This window comes from Pituophis catenifer, unplaced genomic scaffold, assembly GCF_029215685.1.
Source record: "Pituophis catenifer annectens isolate HBS135680 unplaced genomic scaffold, rPitCat1.0.hap2 SCAF_4, whole genome shotgun sequence".
Lineage (NCBI taxonomy): Eukaryota > Metazoa > Chordata > Lepidosauria > Squamata > Colubridae > Pituophis > Pituophis catenifer.
This window is the reverse complement of record NW_027256884.1, coordinates 27560665-27585899: the sequence shown is the minus strand read 5'-3', so window position 1 is coordinate 27585899 and position 25235 is coordinate 27560665. Positions and strand designations below refer to the sequence as shown.

Genomic DNA, 25235 nt, shown 5'->3' with positions numbered 1-25235 from the left:
TGCCTCCAGAGGAGACCTTCCATCTGATTGAACCAGGAATTGGATTTGAATCCAGTCTCCACTGAAAGTCAGCACAGCAACCAGAGTGGAGCAGACCTTTCCAAGCCTGACTGACCAGCCTTACCACCAAGCATTTTACCAGCAGATATGAAAGAAAAGACCCTGAGATGTACAAGTAAAGACCAAAAGACTCTTTTCAATCCTCAGAAGACAGCTGGAAAGACTATGGGTGGAGGGTGGAAATTCATTGTAAGGTTTTCTTTCTTGTCTCATTTATATTGTAATCAGTTTATTGTAAGAACTGTATTTGAGAGTGATTGCCACAGCAAGTTATGTACACTCTAGATTTCTGTCTGGTGGAGAGGAGAAATGTGTCCAAAATGTTTGTATTGTCTGTATTGTAAAAGTAGCTGCATACACATGCACACACAGAGAGACACACTATTCAGAATTAGATTGAAACTATTTCCTTCACTTACCTCCACACAAAGCTTCTCCTAGATTGATTTTTGCTCTGTAACACTAAAAGCCAAGTAGTTTTACCTCCCTGCTAATTCCATGGGGAAGGAAGCAATACCCCTCAGGCAATTCCCTCACTTGAAGAGATAGCAGAAAAGTGATCTCCAAAACCCAAGCCCTGACTGTGACTCACAAATGATGCTGCCCAGTTGCCCAGTAAAGGAAGATATATTGCACTGGTGGTCTCATGAGTAGAAATCCCAGGGCTCATTATGTGTAACACAAAAAAAAAAAAAAAAAAAAAAAGAATGGATATTGTACACTGGCTAACCTCAATTTGGACTCACAAATCCTGGATGCACTAAACTAAGAGCTAGGGCAGGTTTAGTAACCAACCCATGAAATGGGCAGCCTGTAATTTAAAGGAAAACTATGGCTGTGAAAAAATTTTGGGACATGTGCTTGCTTGAAACCTGACTGGAAGCTCACAGAAAGTAATATCTGAAGTCTGAAATTAATTGGCATGGAAAATTGGATACTGTAAAATTCTTACCAGAAATTTTTCCCTGGCTGCTAGACCTTCATGGTTGAAAGCTTTTGGAAGCCACTGAAGGAATCCTTTTCTGTTGCCTCTAACAATGCCTTCCCCTTTGCATTAGAAAATTAAAAGCACCCATTAAGCCTCCCTGATGTGATCAATTTTAATCTTTTGCCAAGAACTTGTTTCAAAACTCACGTTTTGAAAAAAAAAAGAGTAGGGATTGTAGGAAGTTAGCACCCACCCCTTTCCTGGAAGAGTGAAATATTTTAGGAAATATGAAAAAGGCAGAATATTATATTTCCCTGGGAGAAGCATATTTTACAGACAAAGCAGCTCCCACCTTCCTGCCCCCCACCCTTTGTCAATGGGCCATTAAGGCCTGGGCCAGTCTATTCTACATAACAAAGATCTACCTCCTTCAGGCAGAGCCATAGTAGGAATTGCCAAAGATAGGATTAGCCCTCTACACAATAGTAGCAGAAACTCACCACATGTGACCTGGGAAGCACATGTGACCATCAGCCAGCAAGGCCCCCACCCCCTGGGAATCTGACAACCAATCAGGATACTCTTTTGGGGCCCCAAGAAATGCAGAGCCAGAGAGAGCATAAAAACCCGAGGATTTACTGTATCTGCCCTTTTTCTGTTCAGGAACTCAAGCTATGTGATCCTGTCCACCATTAAACCATCTTTCCAAGCAGTCTCCATGTTTCCAGTGTCTGTTTTCCCCACTTGGAGCAGAACCTAGAAGGATGTTTCTTCCAACACTACTATAAAAAGAGTTTAAGCAACTCATAAAATTAGCTGCAAATGTGGCATCACTTTTCCAGCAAGAGTGATTTGTATAAGGCTACAATCCTGTTTGGAGTTTCCACTGAATTTCCAAGTTTGTCACGTTTCTCACTGGCATATTACAGCATACCCAGAATATTTGGAGAGTAACCTAGCCAGATGGTTATGGATACTGGTCTTAAAAGCCAAATTTGCATTTGTATCCATCCTCATAACACTTAATTAATAATGTATCCCATCAAAAATATTATATGGGACTTAAAGAATTTTTAAATGGATGCAAATTTGGCAATATATAGTGTAGGGCTTGGTAGCTGGCTTTTATCCTTTTGCAAGCTTTATTGATTGATTTCACACATTTTAAAATATGGATTCATTTTACATCTTAACTCCTTTAAGTATCATTTTAAAGGATACTATTAGAAAAAATACATTGCAGTCTTTTTTTCCCCTTTGGGGAAGGGAACATCCAAATAAAATAAAACAAAGGGAAAGGAGAGAAAAGATTTCCCCTTAATTTTTCCCCAATTTTTGCCCCCTGAATTTTTACAGTCAAGGGGAGGCCAAATTTTTGGGCTAGTGATTATTACAGAAATCTTGAAACCACAGTGACTTCCCTCAGGAGGAGGAGAGCATGGCAGTCTAGAAAATGTCTGTGAGATGATTGTGGAGAACAATAGATCACCAATTTATCATAAGACAAATAGCTGAGTTTGCACTCTGTTATCTGCTCTGAACTTACTTTGTACCTCATTAGCTTAGCTTGTCTCATTTTTTAAAATTTTATTTTCTAAGAAAGGCCTAAGATGGTGTTTTTAAAACATGGCAAGTTTAAGGTGTGGACCTCAACTCCCAAAATTTTCTAGTCAGCATGCTGGCTTGGGAATTCTGGGAATTGAAGTCCATTACTTCTTAAAGTTGCCAAGTTTGAAAAACATTAGTCTAAGGTACCTATTTTGGCTGAGTAGCATTCTTACAAATAACAATATGCAAGAGATTTAGTCTATCAGCTTCCAAAATATGGCTTGAGGAATTCCTAGGAAGAGACTTGTAGATGCTCCAATGAAGGGATAAGCTATAGCTCATGCAACCTTCTGACATTATACCTTTTAGCCTTTAAGTTGCTTAATCCTTAAGGATTATTGTAGTGTTTTGCAGCTGCAGACTAAAATAACCTCAACAGACTTGAGTGAATTAATAAAGGCAATCATTTCAGATTGGAACAAATATTTTACATAAATCTGTGTATTTGATAGGCAATATGTAGCCTTCCTGATGATATTGGATAGCTGTTCCCATCAGAAGTTGAAAGGAGTAGTGCTAGAAAGCAATGAAGCCAAATAAAATTTTAAATGGTGCCAACTTTCTTGTATTTCCAAAATTGAAAGTAGTCTTGAACTGCCTCCAAGAATAAGTTTTGGCTGCTTTTGTTTTTTCTTCAAAATTAATATGTTTCATTGGGGTTCTTTTTCAAATTGCTGTTCTTTAGCACACTTCTGGAAGACACCAGGTCTATATTTCAAACATTAGTATCACAAATATATATGTATCTACAACTTGCAGCTTGTGTTATTGTTGCAGAAAACGGAAATTAAGTTAATTTTTCTTAATTTAAATATTCTTGCCTTTAAAGAAAAGTGTTTATATTATACCTAGGGAGTGAGCATGCTTATTTCAACATGCCGTGAGTTCTTTTATTGAGAATTGTTAAGAAATTTTTATTCCTTTATCTTCTATGACATGTACTTTAAAGGACTACAGGTAGTTCTCAAAACGATAAAACCATCCATTTAGTGATCAGTCAAAGTTACCACAGCATTGAAAAAAGTGACTTATAATCAGTCCTTTATGCATACAGCCACTGCAGCATCTTCGTAATCACGTGGTCACGTATTTTCAATGGTTGCAGGGTCCCAGGGTCATTTATGACTTTCCCAGCTGGAAAGTTAAAGTAAACTATTAAAGTAAATGGGGGAAGCTGGATTTGCTAAATGGCCACGTGCTTCACTTAATAGCTGGAATGGTTCATTTAACAAGTATGGAAAAAAATGTTGTAAAATAAGGAACTCACTTGGCAGCTGGCTTGCTTAGTAGCTGGAATTCCGGTCTTAACTATGGTCATAAGTCAAGAACTACTTGTATGTAGCTGAGTGAATGATGTTTTCCAGCTGGTACAAGAATTTTATTTTTTAATAGGGCGTGCGTTACAGTTTTCATATATCTGTGCTTTTGTTAATTTCATTAAAATGGAATTGGAAGTGTATCCAAGATTCTATTTATCTTCTCATATTCTGGAATAATTGCAAGGTACTTATTGTAGCTCATGGGTTGTATTAACTACTCAGCTGTCTGAAAGTGGAAATGTGTGCTTAAAGGTATAACCTAAGAGCATTCAGCCAGGAGTTTATTTATTTTATGTATTAAATTTATATGCTGCCCAGCTTGCTAACAAGTGATTCTGAGCAGCTGAGATCCACAGAACTCAATGGATTATAATTAAACATGAAATGTTTTTTATTAAACATTTTTAAGCCCTGTAAATGGCTTACTTTGTAACAAAATATGATACTAAAGAAAGATTAAAATATTGATCATTTAGAATTAAAGTCTTTTAAAGTGTGTTTTTTCAAAGAGAATTAAAATAATATACTGTGGTAGTTCTTTACATTTGAAATCATCAGGACATGAAGCAGTATGTTAATATAGATTTGAAAATTATTTTTCTAGAAGCTATGTAAATAAAATAAACTAGTTCCCTTTAAACCAAGAAAGGGCAGTTTTAGCTATCACTACCTCCAGTAAGCTTGAAAATTGTTTAACTGCTGAGCAGATTGTTCTTCATGTAATCATTCTTCTATCAATGCTACATTATTTCAAATTAGATAATAATGAAGTCCACTACCATACTGCATTGATTAGGAAATTGGGGTAGAGTTCTTCAATGGTTAAAAAAAATAGACATAAAATACGTTACCATTTAAAATGTCTTCTATTCTCAAACTGGGAAATACGGTAAGACTTACATTTGGTTCCTATATGATGAGTGTTAACACAAACTCATTTAATAAATATTAGGTTTTTATCTATGTTCTGTTGAATAGCTAGTTCTTCACATTGCTTGGATGTGTGCCATGGACTTACTCTGATTTCCTCCATATGGATAAACTCTTACCAGAATTTGTACTTCTTTGATTTCTCTTTTATTATTTATTTTCCATTTCTAACCATGTTTGTATTTCAGAGAAATATTCTATGTATCTGATCATTTTAGTACATGAAAGATTACTCATAGATAAAACTGTTACTGTGAAGATGCGTATTTTGACAGATAAATTTACTCCATTCATCTGAAGAAATAGCCTTGATCCATGCAATCTTTATGACAGAATAAAATAAATTTGCTTTAAAAGACCCATCAGTGTCTTTATTATTCTTACAGAAACAAACTGCTGCATGAGACAACTTTTTTAGCTTCCAGTTTTAAATAATTTCACTCAAATAACTTGGTGACATTTAGATAATTTGCATCATATTTCCCTTAAGGTTGGCTATAGTTATGACATTTAGGTCTGGTGGGACTTGAAGGTCAAAATTTATGGAAGATATCAGGTAGCATATTGCTTATACAGTTGAAATGCTATAATTAAGAAAGAGAGCATAGCCTAATATTTTACAATAGGCAGTCACTCCCCCATATTGAATGTTCCAGCTGGCAAGCTAACCTCTACGGTTTTTGTTCTATGGAAAGTTGCAGACCAGACTAAAGTCCAGGAATGTAGAATGGCTACTCCCACACCTCCAACAATACATACATTGGTCTAAGTCAGTATTCAAACTTGTCACCTTATAGGGGAGGTGGGTGACATAAAAATTAATAAAATAATAAATAAAATTTACATCATCATCATTTTAGCCATTGTCTACCCACTCCATAATGAAGGCCTCTTCTGCATGTTTCCAGCCAATTTTCCAAATATGGAAAATTTACATACATTCCTCTAAATCAGTATTTCTCAATACTGACAGCTTGAGATATATGGATTACAACTCAACATGTGAGCTGGGGAATTCTGGGAGTTGAAGTTCACACACCTTAAAACCATCAAGATTGAGAAACCCTGCTTTTATTTAGCTTAAAATGTATTGGCAGTTTCTTCCTCCATCAGAGTCCACTGGGCATTTGCCAGCTCTGGTTAACACACATGATCAACTCTGTAACTAGCCAAAAGAACAGACTGATATACTGTATATGTTACCAATAGAAGAGAATAGATAGTTCAGGGTTGAACTGTGAAGTCCTTGGTGCTCTCTGAACTTGGTTGTTTGTTTGCATACATAGCCAACCAGATAATATTGGTGCAAGCATGTTTACTCCTTGTTTATATAAAGAAGTTTGCCCTGTCAATGTTGGTGGGGGTGTGATTTTCTTGAAGGATATTTTCTGTTTGATAGTTTGTCTGTGTTAATCTCTGCTTAATTCAGTTGGCTACTGAAGAGGATGTGTTCTGGTTGGTTGGTTTGCTGCCTATCTTTTTTATGGTCTCTTTTGAATGGTGTGTAAATGTGTCTGGTTTTTATCTCTATGTGCCTGTTGGTAACTGATACGCCTGAGTGACAAGCTTCCAGGAATACCTTAGCATTTTTGCATTTAGCTTGGTCTAAGATACTGACAGTTTCCCGGTTGAAAATATGATTGAGACTACATGTATTGTGAATAAAATGAGATTGAGTAAAATGACAGGTAGTAACATTTGTATAAATTACTTTCTTCTTAGGCCAGCAGTAAACAGAACCTGAGAATATATGAGCTTTACATGAGTCTCAAAAGTATCTTGCTTTACTGTTTCTGGACAGTGAAGCTAACTAAATCAGTAGATCTTTTAATCATAACAGATATAGTTTCTTTCTTTTGCTATTCTTTTCAATATTTGTTCCTCTTTATTTTTCTTTGTAATAAGTCATTTCGGTTAGGTACTTTTCTTCCTCTATTGTATTTTTTCATAATCTCTGTTTAGGACTTCATAAATATGACCATTGAAGCCAATATTATAATTGGCAATCACATCTGTAATAGTTATAGGAAAACTTTGTCCTTTGTTTATATAACAACACAAGGCTGGCTTTAGCTGCTGTGTCTATAATATCATTTTTTATGATCAGTTCATATTATCTTTTGGTGACCAGAAGATATTGTATTTGTATTTTTCCACTTGTAGAAACTTAATGTTTTGTACATGTCCAGCTTCTGTAAGAATTATTTTCCTAGATTCTGGAGACCATTGGATAGGTGGACCCAAGTGAAGTGATAAAACTGCCTCTTGGAATGAATGAATGAATGAATGAATGAATGAATGTCCAAAATTTTCTACTGTAATTTCCATGAATCAGTTCTAAATGGGAAATAGTTTAATTGCTGAAATATTTGTAACACAATTCTTCTCAAATAAACCTTGTTAAAGAGACTGCTACCCGTCCCTCTCACTTACATTTGCAGCTTATTACTGGAACTATCAACAAGGGACAAATTTGAGGAGTTTTCTAGCTGAGAAGGGAAAGCTTAAATTACTCTTCCCTGAATACCATTGGACTTACTCCAGAGTAAAATAGAGAAGTACATTCTGAATGATTAATATAAGATGTAGTTAGATACTTGTTTCACGACGTTTTCAAACATTGTTTATTTCCTACTCCTCACATATTGGAATGGCCTTGGAATAAATTTAATCATAACAATCTCTAAGTAGTCCATGTTGTTTTCTTGGCAACAACGTGGAAACTGTTTGCCACTGTTTTCTGCTGGGATTTATTTTTAAGCTTCTCAATTCAGGCTACAGCCCTGGAATTTTGAGCCAAATTCAACCCCAACCTTTTTGAACATCAGTCAAACTCAGTTCTATAGTACTATCTGTTCAGACCTTGCTATAAATAGAAGAGAATAATCAACGTTAAGTTTCCTACAGCAAATAGGATACAATTTGACTCAGAGAGATTAAGTAAACTTAATGGGGAGGTTAATAATTTTGTGTCCTCATGCTTCATTGCAGGAGGATGTGCTTCATTTTATAGCTATCAAATAATTAGCTTAGGACAAGGGTGTCAAACTCGCCATGTCATGTTGCCATCACATGACGTTTCACAATGTTTTTCCCATTCACGGAGGTGGAGTGGGCATGGCCTGGCTGTGATGCATCCGGCCCATGGGCCACCAGTTTGACACCTCTGGCCTAGGATAATATGTGGGAGGAAAATAATATCCTATTAAACCTTATTGAAGATGCCATTTGTTTCAGATACCTATTTAATTGTAGTGAAGCAAATATTTATTCCATAGCCTTCAGTAACTTCAACTTCATTAAACACAGAGGCAGAAATCAATTAAAAATATATGTCCTACTGGCTAAGAACCTTTTCCTTTTTTTAAAACACCTAAATTTGTATAGCTAATTATGCAAAATAAAAAAACCCAAAAGAACTAACATCCAACTGATAGTCAGCCTGCAGCGAAAACATTCACAGTAATGAATATTTTGAAATATGAATGTTTTCAGAAGTTTTTTGTATATTAATTAAACGTGTGATTTTCAAAAACAGTGCTTGTGATAAATTATACTTATAAGTGTGCCAGTCAGGAAAACATTTTATTTCTTTCATATCTTTCACTTTGTTATGTCTTTAGGAATTATAATTCATGAATGCATAAAAGACATAAAGGATGGCTTATGAGCAACAGCAGAAGACTTGAACTAAGCTTCATTTTGGCTATCAGAAGAGCAAAAGAAAAGATGAAATAATGATCTGGTATATCAGACAAATAACATTTACATCCATCAGTTACAGTGAGTGTTCCATAGAATCATCTTAACTTACCCACAAAGAGTAGAAAATATATAACCCTGCTTAAAAAAATAGAAAGTTCAAAAACCAATTAACTTACAGTAAAATCATTGGAACAGTTCCTTGACTGGAATTTCTTTTCCAGAATAAATTAATTGAATTTGCATTAATTAAAAAAGCAAATTACTATTTTGGGCAATATTAAAGCCAAAAAAATCCTGATCATACCTTCATTAATTTTCATAATTTCTCTAGGATTCCAAGCACAGAACAATCAGTTACTGGCTGTATCATCATCACTCTTACTTTACATATTTTTGAGTAATTTTTGTTGTGAAGACTGATTAGTGAAAACATGAATAATTCACAATCCATTGTTATTTCAGATAAACAATTTTATTGGGAAATATTTCTTTCCCAATAAGTGTAGCCTACAAGTAATTCTTGACTTACAACTATTCATTTAGTGACTGTTCAAAGTCACAACGGCATTGAAAAATATGACTTACAACCAGTCCTCACACTTACAACCAACCTAGCATCCCCACATGATCACAATTTGGTTGCTTGGCATTCAGCATGTATTTAAACTGGCTGCAGATTCCTGGAATCACATTATTGCCATTTGGAACCCTTCCAGATGGCTTCTCATAAGCAAAGCCAATGGGAAAAGTCAGATTTGCTTAAAGATTGTGTGACTCACTTAGCGACTGAAATGATTCACTTAACAACCATGGCACAAAAGGTCATAAAATTGGGCATGACTAATTTAACAACTGCATTGCTTAACAAAGAAATTCTAGTCTCAGTTGCGGCTGTAAGTCACTTGAAGTTTCAGAGTAATTGAAATAACATGGTACCATATTTTCTTTTTCTTTGCCCCTCTCTTAGAAGTAGAAGCTTGTCTCTTCAGATATGGGCGAAGTGGAGCAAAGAGCGACAACAGGATCTCGGCTAGGAGTACAGGAGAATGCTGGCATCAGTACTCTGGAACATGGACAGAAACTGCCTTCAACACCTACAGGAAAACTTATTTCTATCAAAGTCCAAATGCTGGATGATACACAGGAAACATTTGAAATTCCGGTAAGGTGATATTCTGAGTTTACCATTCATTCTTGGCTGGGGACTAGGGGGGCACAAAAAGTTCACCCAGGCAGATCTGCCTCTAGTTTTGTGACTTTGTATAATGTGATAATAGCCCACATATGAGAGCAGTATTAAAAATCTTAATATTTAAAAGGTAGTTAAAATTGCAATAAGGGTACAATATTTCATATGTTCCTGGTATCAACACAAACTATTTGGAAAATAAATACTTTTTAGGCTGCTATAATTATCTAAATCACAATCTTTTAACACTAACTGAAACTGTCAGTTGCAAGATACACTACCATAAACTAAGAACTATGAAATAACTGAATAATTAGCCTTACAGAGAAAAAAATCTAATACTAACAACTTCAGTTATTTCACTTTAACTATTCTGTAGATACTCTAAAAGTAATTTCGATCTTACATTTTAAATCTTAAGTATTGTAACTAAATAAGGCGATTGCATTCTAACTGGTACATAATTAGTGCATTACCACTTGTTTAATTTTCTTTATATATTTTGAGAATTTCTTTGTAACAGAATGTGCCTATCTTTAATTGCCTGAAATCACTGGTTTTTAAAAGTTATTTGTACATTTAAATCCATCTTGTCTCTGGCAGCTCACAGCTATATATAATAATTCTCTTGCAAAACCTACAGTAGATCTGTGAGATAATATAGCCAGCAAAATGAATGTAAATATTTATGTTTGGGAAGTTAGGACTGACTTTGATTAAGATGCATATTATCTATACGAGAGGGATTTCTGAATTGCTAAGATGTATTCTTTTATATTCTCAGTTAAAGAGAAAGCATCCCTATGATAATTGCTGAGCCATGCAGAATTAATCAAAGAACTAATAGATTTTATATCTGTTTTAAACAAGCTCAGCTTTGGTAATCATGTTGTCATATTATGAAATTTATTGTCATTTTTAATATGTTAGTTATATGGTTTATTTAATATGTTAGTTATATGTTAGTTATATGGTCCATTATGCCATAAGATTTTAGACTTTAATCTCTATCTCAATTAAAGGTTATGCTCAAACAAGCATCTGCAAAAAACAGTAGCTGATGTATGAATTACTTGATCCATTGTCATCCAGCACTCATAAGGACATTCACTTCATTATTCTCCTACATTAGTCAACAAAAGTCAACAATTGTCATTAGTAGAAAGTCTGTGTTGTTTGTACCTTGATCGGTTCCTCATAAATGCATTCTCCTGATCTATAAGTGAAGATTTTTTTTTCTATTCATAAAGAATCTTCTGCATTTTTTCATCCTGAGCATTAGTATATAATGGAAAGAGCCTTTAGCTTCCCACATGAACTGGCCGAGAAGTAATTCTTAGAACTAGTTCAGTATTTTTAATCAGACAAGAACTGTGATTTGGGAGGGGAGTTTCTTCTAGATGCTCTTCCATTACAGTGTGTCTCTCCATAGTGCTCTTGATAGTATCCCTTGAGGACTAATTCTTGTGCTTTTTTTAAAGCAAGACTAGGGAGGTGGGTGGGTGGGAGAAGATAGGATTGATTTAAGTCTGGCTAATGACATTCAGTGTCAGATGAGATGCCATTCTAGTATGTAGGAAAACCCTAGATCAGATTAGTATGTCATGGTTTATGATGATAAATCCCTTTTTAAAACTCCTATAGTAATGGTGAAAGTATAATCAAGCTTTTGTAGCAGTGGACAACGATTTTGAGCTATTATTAGAGGAAAAAACCCTCTCCTCAATCCCCAATTCCTATAAATAAATGCTCCAGAGACAGATTGCCTTCTTTGGGTATGCACATCTGTAACAAATCTGTCCTTTTAGTATCACATTAAGGTTCTTCACTGCCAACTGTTCAAACATGCTTTTTGCTGGTTTAATTTTTAGTAACTCTCCATATGGATTTTTAAAATCTTCTTTCCTTGTATCACTTCCAGTGTATCAACTCTTATATTGTATGCCAACCTGACAGTGCTGTTGAAAGAAGGATACTTTCTAAATTGATTGAAATAAACTTAGAAAGCTTCAGTACATGGTTATCCATTTGTGGGATCAGTTCAGCATGAGACATCAGGAGTGTCAAGTCATTTTAATGTAATCTTTGTTTGTGTCAGATATTGTGGTAGCTAGGCTCAGTAGGGTTTTTTTTTTGTTCATGTCATTTTTCTCACTTCTTATCCTCTACCTGCCCTGTCAAGCTTGAAATTCTAATTTGGCAAAACTATCAAGTAAAAATTTGTGAAAAACCCATGAAGCAATCTTTTAAGCTTTCCCTACCTGTTTCATTGTGGTGTAAATTGATTCTCACTCTAACTTTAGACATGAACAGTAAATCAGGTTCCATTTTTGTTTATCTTGGGCTTTATTTCACCATGCCTGAAAGAATACTATTCACACTCTCCCAACAGATCAAACATTAAAATAATTATGAAAGCAGACCTGAGAACAAGTTTGGCCTATGAAATTAACAATAAAACCATTGACAATTTTTCATGTTTATAACAAGGACTGTGTTAATATTAATTCTCCTTAGAAGCACATAATAGATTTTCTTTAAAGATTGATTTTTCACTAAAAGTTAATTGTCTCCCTTAAAATGCAGATAATTTGTGCCATATCTTTTAAAATGTCAGTAAAAAACATGTAGTATTGAGAGATTTGATTGGTTAGCTTCATTAGATATGGTAGCATTGTTTTAAATAATTTTATGGTCAGGGAGGCGTTTCAGAATTGATGTGTAAAAAGGCTTCAATAATTTTCTCTTGTTATCCCCTCTGATTTTCTTTTATGATGGTTCTAGCTACTACTATGGACAAATTATTGTTCCCATGCGCATGATAAAGAACGCTTGGTAAAGCCATAAATTAAGATGTAAAATGATATCCATATCATAGGATATATCTTGCACAAGAGATTGTAGATAATTTTGTATGTATGTTGCGGAAGAGAAAGATGGCAGCTAAGTAAAGTGTAACAGACAAGTAGTTTTTTATTGTCAGCATTATTCACAAACAATATCCGTATTATAGTACAAATAGCAAATGTTAGGTTGAAATTTGTGCCAGTTAGCATCTTAATGCCAAATAGAATGACATGCATAAAATTATCTGACAAAATAACAGCTGCTTTTTAAAAATTTTCTAATCTCTCCCCTTTATCATATCTTCCTCATTTACATGGATTTCTTCCATTAATTCTGTTTTTCAGTTGTTTTTTATTGATCCACATATTTCTCATAAGGTTTGTAAAATGGAATTGTTTCACATGAATTATAGATATTATTCCTATTATTTGAATAACTATTATTAGAATTAGTTTTTCCTTCTTGATTATGTTTTTAATCTATATTATGCTGGATCCTCCATCTAGATAGGGAATTTTCCCCTGTTCAGTCTTTTTAAATTCCACATAGTATTTGGCAATGGCTGCAATGTTGATATAACACTTGAATAGATTTTTAAATGATATCATATTTTTGGATACCAAGGTTGCTCTGGGCTAAATAATAATATTGGGTTACATTCTTGGAAATCAGCAACATTTATATATTCCTGGATATTTATTTTAGTTTTCTCTGTATAACCTTGATTTCACCTTTTGTAAGTTTTTCAGTGGGCTGTATATAAACATGTTTTATAACCCTATATTGTGTTATATTATTTTAAAACCTTTGGATTTGGTCTAAGAGCCTCCATACACTTGGTATAATACAGTGAGGGGTAACCTTTTCGGCACTGAATGCCGAAACTGGAGCACACACCGGAACCCAGAAGAGAGCAGTTGGCCGGTGCGCATGCGCATGACGGAACCTGGAAAAGTAGATGGCAATGGCGTGCGGGCCCACAGAGAGAGCTCTGTGTGCCACAGGTTCGCCATCACGGCTATAATGCATTGCATTGTTGTACATGATTTACTGGGCTAAGAATCCTGTGTTGATTTCCCTGTAAAATATATTTTTATGGTGGATTGCAGAGTTGTGTAACAACCTAATATTTCAATTTACTGAATACATCTACCATAAAATTAGTCAGCATCATAAACTGCAGCTTTAGGTAGGCTTGCACTATAATGCACTAGGCTAATAAAATATAGTTATTGTGAACACAAACATGCTGTGCTCAAGCAATCTGTCGGGTAGATTATAGGATAATATGATGTTTATACACTATGCTAAGACAATAGCTGGGTTTCCATGCTAAACCATTTTAGCTTGTTCTAGGATGCTATGTAAATCCAGTGGCATTTCATCTATCAGAATGGTATATACAGAGTACCCGCCTTCAAGGTTTCTGAATAGAAAATCTTTATTTAGTGATTGTAATTGGCAACTTGATAGTTAAGTAAAGCAGTTGCTAAATGAAAATCTGATTGTGCTTATGATTTTACTTCAATTTTTCTTTGCTTCTTGCTACTTTCTTTAAGTGAACAGGTGAACTCTTTGAGGACATCTTGGTATGGGGTGAATATACCTGCTGTGAAGGTCATAAATGTGAGGACTGGTTGCTAAGTTGTTTTTTAGCATCATCATAACTTTGAATACTAGCTAAACAAGGCAGTCGCTAAGTGAGCACTATCTCCATAAATATTGTATTTCTGAGGGAGAGAGGGTCTCTGTGTTTATAGAGTGTAGACCCTGTATTTTTTTTTCAGATTTCAATAGTGCTCTCGGTTGTCAGTATAACCAACAGCATTTAACAATCACTCAGTACTTCTAGGTTTTAAAATCTCCACTCCTTATTTACTATAAGTTATGACAACATACAAAATAAATACAAATTATTTTATATGCTAGTTGTTTCAGATCATTCCAGGAAATTCCTTTCTGTCCCAAAGACCAAAGTATATTTGTTTCCTCTACAAAACACTTTTTAGAAATACGCTGAACTGTAAGAGAAGAATGTATCTAAAAAAAGTATTGGTAGAGCAGAGAATACTCTGGTTGCTTTCAGTTTTAGGGTGCTGAATTAGTGCCTGTTCTCCCAACCATATAGTCATACAAAGAGGATCTCTGGGTTGAGTTGGACCTGGAATCAATAGTATAACACAAATGTAAAATAATCATGGTGATGCCATTTTGTGTGTGTGTGTGTGTGTGTGTTCTTTTGTTGATTCTGAGAATAATGAGAAACTATTAGTTCCTTGACGGCAGCCTGTGTAGTTAGTTTTATTTAGATTAATCCCAGATAAAAGCAACTCAGCACTCATTTCTTTGCCAGAGCAGATAGAATGAAGCCCTTTAAGGATCATGAGCAGTTCATTAGTTTGTTTATTTTTTCTCTGACTGAAGCTATTATTGGGTTCTCTTAAATAGAAAATGAATGAGAAGGGAATGAGATTCTGGTTGAGAATGCAGAAAGAATATATGGAACCATAATTTGTGTTGGAAGAAACATCCTTCTAGGTTCTGCTCCAAGTGGGGAAACAGACACTGGAAACATGGAGACTGCTTGGAAAGATGGTTTAATGGTGGACAGGATCACATGGCTTGAATTTCTGAACAGAAAAAGGGCAGATACAGTAAATCCTCGGGTTTTTATGCTCTCTCTGGCTCTGCATTTCTTGGGGCCCCGAAAGAGTATCCTGATTGGTTGTCAGACTCCCAGGGGGTGGGGGCCTTGCTGGCTGATGGTCACATGTGCTTCCCAGGTCACATGTGGTGAGTTTCTGCTGCTATTGTGTAGAGAGCTAATCCTATCTTTGTTGGATCTTTGGCAATTCCTACTATGGCTCTGCCTGAAGGAGGTAGATCTTTGTTATGTAGAATAGACTGGCCCAGGCCTTAATGGCCCATTGACAAAGGGTGGGGGGCAGGAAGGTGGGAGCTGCTTTGTCTGTAAAATATGCTTCTCATATTTCTCATCCAGGGAAATATAATATTCTGCCTTTTTCACATTTCCTAAAATATTTCACTCTTCCAGGAAAGGGGTGGGTACTAACTTCCTACATTTGGTAAATTGAGACTGGGTCAGGTATACTACTTAATGAATCATATAGGCTTGGAATGTAAACGGGGCTGTCCCTTATTAAGGGAAGTTGGAAAATACCCTGGAACAGGACAATTGTGAACTACTTTCATGTTGCTGACAATGAAATTACGTGGACATGCAGAGTTCCAAGAAACCAATTCCAACACATAGCCAATCTTGACTAATCCAGAAAGCTAGACCAGGTTACTATTTGGAAGGAAGACATCCAGGACTGTGGGATTGACAGTTTGAACAAGAATTCTTGAAGAAGACACTGGTCAATCATCTCTGTATCACCTTTAAAAGATTGCTTGGATTTCTCCTTGTAAATCACAAGGAGTCATGCTGTGAAGGTGATTTGATTTTATTCTAGAACCAAGAAAATAAAGGTTTAGATTCTCACTTAGCTATTCTCTGGGTAGCTTCTACTACTCAGCATGCTCAAACATTCTCTGGTGAGAATAATAGGGGAGGCGTAGTATAGCACACATTGCCTTCAGCTCTTAGAAAGAAAAATGAGATGTAATTGACATGAAATAAATCACGCTTCTTTCCTTGTTTCTTACTTCCTTTCTCACGCCACCTCATGAAAAAGAAGCAGTGATGTTCTGTTTATGGACAGATAATTTCTTCCCTCTAGCTTTACAAGATGCTTGACAATAAGAATTACTTCTGGACCATGCCATGATAATAAAAAATTGGCAATAATTATTAACATAATTAAACAAAAGTTCCATGTCTGGAAGTGGTCCATTCTGATTATCTGCTGCTGATAGGAAACAGCTTCTGGCTACTGTTTAATGGAGGCAAAATGTGGAACTAGGTTGGTCAGCCAAATATAACCTGCAATGTAATTCATGAAGTTGTGACAATTTGTGTAATATATGATCAAACACTGAATTATCCAACATGGGAATTTTGGAATCCTATCCTACCAAGGTTATGCGAATTCTGAATGTGTATGTGTGTGCCTTCAAGTCAGTGTCAATTTCTGGTGATTGCCTGGACAGGTTCCTGCAGTTTTCTTGGCATAATTTTCAGAAGTGGTTCCCTTCAGAAGTGACTTATTTAGGGCCACCCAGCTGGCTTTGTGCCTAAGGCAGGACTAGAACGCATGGTCTTCGATTTTCTGGTTCCCTGTCTTTGCCACTATACCAAACTGTCTGGCTATCTTGTAACAAAGAAAATACTGTATATAACACGTAAAACTGTATTGTAGCTCTTAATGTGTCCTGTTTATGGAGCTATTAAAATTCAGTACCAGTTTCGACAGAGCTTTATGCCCATGGATGCCTTCTCTGCTTCAAAGTGTGTCCTTTTTGTCCCTTTCCTCTGAAGAAACTTGAAATAATTTTTGATGTATACTTTGTGAGTTTTACAGCTGCGTTAGAGATTTCCTTTTTTTCCTCTGCCCTATAAATATGTGAATAAAATAACTTCTGTTCTGATGTTAGATATTTCTGTCTTTCTCAAGACTTCCTTTCTGAACTGCCACTGAGTCCAGCTGGGAATTGGAGAAAGATTTTCTTTCAAAAATAAGATGGTGACATTTGAAAGATAGTTCAGGCTATTCAGTTACAGTCCTTTTGTTTATTGTTTACATTAAGCTTTATGACTTTTACAAGTCTATAGAGAACTTAACGTTTGGTATCTCTATTGCTCATATAAATGCCTTGTTAAGATTTAGCTTTAATAGATCCCATCTGGTGGGGGTTTTTTTAAATTTATTTTTTACTCTCTATATTAAAAAAAGACACAGGCTTCTCTTCCAGTGTTTACTTTTGGGATATACTTCTCTATAAAAAAATCCTGGTAGACTGGGCAGTTTTTCAGTTTTGGTTTGAGTGTCTCTTTTTGCTCAAACTAGAATCCATTGTAGATTGTTCCATTTTATAACATCAATAAAAAAAGGCCTAGGAAAGCCATTAAAGTCAGCATTGTCTTCTTCCTTGAGGACAATCAGTAATTGAAAAATATAAAAAAAAAAATCTCTCAGTACCTGGTCATTCTTCCCCTAGAATATGAAGGATAGATTTAATAAGTATAGGTGTTGTGTCAGGTGCAAATAACCAGGAGCTTTTATTGAGTTCAAACCACAGAAGAGTTTATTATTGCTACCTCTAATGAAAGGATCTAGTGAACTAATGATCAAAGCTAAATTGGTGCTAGATAAGAGTCTACAGAATTCATGGGAGGTTGGACTTGGGTCTTTTGTGGCAACGCAATGACTCCAAGCATATGACACATTTAAGTCCACCTTCTCTTCTCCTACATGTGCTTGAACCTCCCCCCCCCCCACGATGATTCGTTCTGACATATGGTAATAAGGCTACCATCTTATTTAATCTTATTAATGAGTCTTTGATAAAACTTTACAGTGCTTATGGCAACATGTTGTTCTTTTCATGTGGTAATTTTTTCTCGGTGTAAACACGGGAGAAAAATCCTTTCATTAATCTGAAATTGTTTTCCTTCACTGTACGCACATACGTTGTCCACAAACAGTATTACAGGAAGGACGCCCCATGAGATGATGATGCAGGAGGCTGTACATATATAAGCACCATCTGATATTTTAAATTTTATACCATAAACATTGGGTAAGTAAAAAAAAAAATTGTAGTATTCAGTATCAGCTGTGGTTTGACTGCAAAAAGCTTAGCAATTGTAGAAGTGTGATGTTCTGATAAACGAACAATGTAAACTAAAGATAGAACCCTAAGCCTCTTATCTCCCAAAACTCACTTAACTCCCCTAATGGCAGCCTGTTAGTAAAGCTGAGAGCACTTACTGCAGGAGGATAGAAGAATGATTGATAACAAGAAGAGCTGTTGTTGTTATTTAAATACTCAAAATGGCCCTCACAAGAAGTGGCTATCCTCAGCTCAGAATAGGACATCACATATTTTTTTCTGTCCATCAAACTACCTTTTGTTTTAAAGGCCCATTGCCCCAAATGAGGCCCTACAGTGTGAAGTCATTCCACAACTGGTCATTAGGGCACTATTGTATGTTTACGAAAGAGCTGGAGGAAACCTAGCCAAGGAATTTGCCCTCATGGATCAACAATCTTATATATTGACAACAAATGACACTTTCATAGAGAGGAACTGGACTATGCTGTGAAGTAAAGAGACTGAGAATAAAATTGACCCTCCAACTAGAAGATTAACCATTGAAAATTCTAATGAATCATTAAGATTAGGTTTATTAATCTTAACAGATATACAGTATTTAGCAAACAACAATCAAAGCTAAATAGACTAGCATCCACTTGGGCACAGGGCACCTCCATGATGGAATTCTTTTTAGCAGAATGTAAATACTGACTGCAAACATTAATGGAATTGACTCTTAAAACAATATATGGAAAGAAACGAAACCAAAAGACCACAGAACCAGAACTGGAATATCCACAATTACAGTAGGCTATATTCCTAATTTTGAAGGAGAGGTGGTAGAAATAATAACCGGGAAACAAAAAATAAAAACATCCAAAGGAAGTATTAACCCAGGATAGAAGACTAATGAAAAAGGAAATCAACTCAACAAAAGTAAAAACATTAAAAACATGGAATCTCGTAGATCAACAAAGAAATTCAACCTAAACAAGCTACTGCATATCATGGAAACTGAATGCAAAAAGGGAAAATACAGGTAGTCCTCCATTTACTACCACAATTGAGCCCAAAATTTCTGTTGATATCGATATCAAAGATACCTCCCACCTACTGGACATCTGGAAACTAGCCCTAGTCAACAGAAGAGTCCCAGCCACGAAGATTAACACCTGACCCAAGATAACACATGACACCATCACCAATCATCCTCACCAGATTCAAGCCCAAGCCCATCCCATAAACGAAATACAACCACCATCCAGAAGCCAGACCATGGCGGCATCACCAGCTGCTGCACCCCCTCTGATCCCCACACAAAGCAAACTGACACATGCCATGAACACATGGCAAGACCTCAAACTTGGAGCCAAACCAAAGCCTGGGATGTGGCATCACAGCCATCTGCTCAGGACATTACATCAAAAAACTCAGGATATCATAACACTAGAACTCAGGATGTTAACACACAGCCCATTACCCAGGTCATTAAAACACAAAAGACTAATGGGCACACATCAAGGACCTCACCCATTCAGGATGTTACGAAACAGCTGACTAATCTGCAAACATCAACTCATCAAGATGTAACAACACAGGCAACCAATCCACTCACAGCAACAAAGCCAGCACCCCACACCTCCCCACCAGTATTTATAGAGAGACGGCAGTTCCAATCACACTTTCCTCCCACAAGCACGAAGCCGAAGACACCAGCCTGAAGATGACGAGTGGGACCTTGTCGAAACGTCACCAAGATTCTCTCAATCTTACATGGGAAAAGACCCGAATACACTAAAACTTGCATACCTCTACCCGTGAAAATCTACGAAAACTGCTTGCCACTATTGTTAAGTGAATCACTGCAGTTGTTAAGTTAGTAACATAGTTGTTAAGTGCATCTGGCTTCCTCATTGACTTCGCTTGTCAGAAGATCGCAAAAGGGGGTCATATAACCTGAGGACACAGCAACGATCATAAATATGAACCAATTGCCAAGCATCTGAATTTTGATCACATGACAATGGGGATGCTGCAATGGTCATAAGTGTGAAAAACAGTCATAAGAAGTTTTTACAGTGCCCTTGTAACTGTGAACAGTCACTAAATGAATCGTCGAAGATTACCTGTACAGGGGAATAGAGAGAAGCAGATATCACAAAACAAATTCAAAACAAAGAGTAGTAAAGGCAAACAAGTAAGCTCTATCCAACTAGGAGACAATAAATGTATAGAATTTCATGTACTTAATACACAATTCCACTGAAGCTTCCTCTTTAAAAACTAATTAATATTGTGATTGAACAAAATACTTGACATTTACAATTGATCTTTGTCAAACTGACCTGTCATAGTAACAGCTCCAGACATGTAACGTGGAATGAATTTAAATTAAGAAATGGAAGATGGGATCTACTTGCATAAAACGGGGCTACTTGCATAATAGGATAAAACCAAAACTAACAGTATATATGCCTTTCTGAGGGTAGGGTTTTACTCTGGATATTATGCGAAATAATTACACTATGATAGATAAGTTTATTTCTATTCAGTATTTTTTTTAAAAAAAATCACAATTTATAATTTATAATCCATTTAATTTATATGACTGCCCAACTCACTCTCCATGATTCCTGGTGGTTTACAAAGATAAAACCCCAATAAGCAATAACACTCACCCTTAGGGCAACAAAAATCAGATGAGCCACTCGATGGGCTCCATATGCATCTGAGGTCCCCAGGCCAGTGGTGGGTTTCAATTTTTTTTACTACCTGTTCTGTGGGTGTGGCTTGGTGAGCATGGCATGGCTTGGTGGGCGTGGCAGGGGAAGGATACTGTAAAATCTTCATTCCCATCCCACTCCAGGGGAAGGATACTGTAAAATCTCCATTCCTTCGCCAAACCAGGGGAAGGTTACTGCAAAATCACCATTTCCTCCTGATCAGCTGGGACTTGGGAGGCAGAGAATAGATGGGGGTGGGGCCAGTCAGAATTTTTACTACCGGTTCTCTGAACTACTCAAAATTTCCACTACCGGTTCTCCAGAACTGGTCAGAACCTGCTGAAACCCACCTTTGCCCCAGGCCCATTGGCAGAATCGGGGCCTTGTGAAATAGTGTCAAAGTGGGGGCCAATCTTAACTCTGCAGGAATGATGTTCAGCAGAGAGGGAGCCATCATGGAGAAAGTTCTTATTTTTGATCCCACCAGATACACCTCCTTATTAGAGGCAAGCCATGACATTTCCTGCCTCCCTGCTTTGGTGTGTCTGGTAGATATGACTGAAAAAATAATCTGTTCCCAAACAGATTATAGGGCTTTGAAAGTGACAACCAACATGTTGAATTGGACCCGGAAGCAGCTCCCTCAGGAGAGAGGGTGCATGCGCAAATCTAGATTTGCACAAAACCATGTGGGCCACTGCATTTTGAACCACTTTCCGGATACTGTTCAAGGACAGACCCTTGTAGAGTGCATTGCAATAGTCAAGATGAGAGGTGACTAGGGTGTGGGTAATTGTGAGCATGAGTCCAGAAAAAGGCATAACTGATGCACAACCCACAATTGCACAAAGGCCTCCTGGCCATGGCTGCCACCTTCTCCTTAAGGAGGAGTCCAGGAGAACCTCTAAATTACACACTAGGTCTTTCTGCAACAGTGCCAATCCGTCCAAGACCAAAGATGGCAATACTCCAAGGACCAAACAGCCCCAAGCCCAGAGCCATTCCATCTTGCCAGGGTTCAGTTTCAGTCTGTGGCTCCTCATCCACCTGTTAATAGTCTAACAGCATCCATGCACTGAAAGAGGGAGGTCATGGCATTGCTTAAATCACCATGGACTGAGTCGTATACCTATGTATCATCAGCATATTGACGATATCTCACCTTGCAGTGGCAGATATAGTCCATCTGTTCTTCGATACAGACAACCAGTCTCTGTGGGTTCTTTGGTCGTTAAATTGATTGAGACTGGTTTAAGTAAAGAGCATTCAATTAGATTGATTGGGGCTGTTTTAAGTAAAGAGCATTTGGTATGCTGATGAAAGAAGATCCAATCTTTATCGTTCATTCTTTTCAGAGGAATTTTCCCTCAAAACTTCTCTGACTGTTCATTTCCCTTTCTAGTTTTATGGCAACACCATGTTTGGTGGCTTGAGAATTAAATTTGAAGAAGAAAATATTGCATGCCAAAATTCCCTGTATTTCAGCTGCAGCTGTGGAAGCTTATGAAGCCAAGTCTCTGAGGACTGGAGGCAGCCAATTGGCGGCACAAGAGGAGATGCTTACTTTCCCCCTTGACCTGAAAGGAGGGAGGGTAATAAGCCAAGTGAACTGTTCTTCTCCTGAGAAAACGAGAAAAGGAACAGACTCCTTCTGCATTCCAAAGAGCTTGAAATAATCCCTGAAGTCAAAGGAACAAAAACAGGGCTCCGTAGAAATGTTGTCCGTATTCTCTTTTCAGATTTTTGCAGTTCAACTGGCTGTTGTGTATGGCCTTCCTTTGTATAATTGAAGTTAATACAAGACTTGAGATTTTATCCATCTTTGCAAACTTTCAGTTGTTATCTAGACAAGAGGAAATGATGAATGGGAAGATAAAAAGGATGGATGGATTTGCCATAGGAGTATACAGGCATGGGCAAAAGGCCTCATATTGAAAAGATGTGCATTTGAGTCTTGTGTGAGTAGCTTGAACTATTATTTTGTTGTCTGTGCAGGCTTGTGACATTTCCCATGCAATCTTTTTTTCCTCTTTTGGTGTCATTTGAAGATTATTGCATGAAAATACAGGTGTTCATTTACATCTTTTCTGCCCTAAACAAACAAGTAATTTTTAAACTATTAATATTGACTTGAATACTGATGACTAAGAACTGTCAACATTATTTTCCACTGTTGAAAGAAAAACTGTATTTTTTATTTACACAGTCATTTTATGAGTATACTAGTACAATTAAACAAGCAAATTGTGAATGTACTTTGTTAAGGATTGCTGGGCAAAGTTCAGTTAGAATTGCTAACAAAAGAAAGAGCATTATTTAAAACATGAAAGAAGCCACTAGCAGTCTGTAATATTGTAAAAATACTGGATCTTTGTGGACTTACATACAGATTTACCAAACAGTATGTTAGTCAATTTAATACCAATCAGTTTAAGGAAGTAGATTCTTGCTATGTCAGTTCTGTTCAAACTCTAATGAGCGAATTTTTCAACTGCTTTGAAATTTGAACTGCCTGAGACTATTTGGATTGAAAGGACAGTGAAAGGTGACACTTTCTTCCATACTAGCTTAAGTTCTATTGATTTCATTGATATGTCTGTGGACATAAGGCACAGAATTTGCAGACTTATTATTAGTCTGAAAATAGATGGGGGAGAAAAAGCATTTAAAATACTCCCTGATATGATTTTAATGTCAGTCATCAGTTTTGCTTGTTTTAAAACACACACACCCCATTCTGCTATGGAATAAAAAACAAAAATTGATAAGAGAACTTTGTAACTATTTTAAAATCAGGAATTTATTCTAGAATCTAGATGAAAAGGTATGCAATATTTTTGTCAGCTGAGATCTGTTTGTTGGTTGGTTTAATTGAATTAGAATGTGCCCATCATTCCATGCTGTGATGTATCAATATTTAACCAGCATGAAATTTGCAAGTTTTGTGGAAGATGAGATGGCATAAACAACCCAAATCATTTTGCTGAAATTGAGTGGCAAACTGCTTTAAATTAATTGATGTGGGAGAAGAAGTGGCAGAACATGGGGTGGAATTAAAAGAGGACTCAGCCTAGAATCCCTCACATAGCCACAAGCAGACTAAGTCCAACACTTCTTGAGTGCTGTTGACCCTTATTCTAACTCTAAGCAGGTGCTATAAGAAGATTCTTGTGCATAGGTTGTAACAATAAATCACGTGTGGACCTGGTGTTTCATGCCTGCCATTTGTGCAGTTTTCTGCCAAATACTGGCAAGGAAACAAGTGAGATATACTAAAAACTAGTTATTGGTTTTACAGTATCATGAGATCCTCTCAGTCAAAAGCCATCCTTGCTTTCATGATTATCTTGTTCCCAGCCTCCCTGATTCTATTAACATTTTAGTTCCTTCAACATTACTTACTTCCCGGATCCTTAGGAAGGGAAAGATTTATTATCTCATTTTTAAAACAAAAGGCTTAAGGAATTCAAGCAGTGGAAACAGTTCCCTTGAGCATTTTGTTGTTCTTCTCCTTTCCAGCCACTTTAAATATCTTCATAATCTCAGTGAAAAAAAGAAATTAGACTAGAATACCAGTTGCAGCAGGGGTGAAATACAGCAGGTTCTGACAGGTTCTGGAGAACTGGTAGCAGAAATTTTGAGTAGTTTGGAAAACTGGCAAATGCCACCTCTGGCTGGCTCCAGAGTGGGGTGGGAATGGAGATTTTGCAATATCCTTCCCCTGGAGTGGGGTGGGAATGGAGATTTTGCAGTATACTTCCCCTGCCACACCCACAGAACCAGTAGTAAAAAAATTTGAATTTCACCACTGACTTGCAGGATATTTGATGAGAGAATACAACAAGAAGTGACTGCACTGGATAAATTCCAAGGACCTCTACGATTTTTCAGGAAAAACAGACTTCTTCACTTCTTTTTACTTTGGCAGATTTTGAGCTTCAAGGAAGGAACTAAAATCAATAAAATTATACAGTCCTTGTTCTTGGCCTGTTTTTTAAGAATTAAGAACAGCATATTTTTTTTAAAAAAATATGTAAATGTGAAAGTCATAATAGATATTACATCTGATGTTTAGTGAGAACCTAGAGTAGAGTATCTTCAACAATGAAACCTATTAAAAACTGCCCAGTTTTATTTGATTCAAGCCCCCTCTTTCTTCAAATTGGTATTTTATTTTTGTAACTTTTAACAACTTACTTTATTTA

General features: G+C 36.5%; 1 protein-coding gene across 1 annotated transcript in view; it reads left to right on the top strand.

The window, feature by feature from the left end:
- Positions 1-25235, top strand: part of FARP1 (FERM, ARH/RhoGEF and pleckstrin domain protein 1) — a 155708-nt gene that overhangs the window by 13756 nt on the left and 116717 nt on the right. Inside the window, exons 2-3 of the mRNA XM_070943026.1 lie at positions 8469-8628; positions 9518-9712. Coding sequence (XP_070799127.1) covers positions 9542-9712 — 171 coding nt within the window. The 5' untranslated portion in view covers positions 8469-8628; positions 9518-9541. The remainder of the gene's footprint in view (positions 1-8468; positions 8629-9517; positions 9713-25235) is intronic.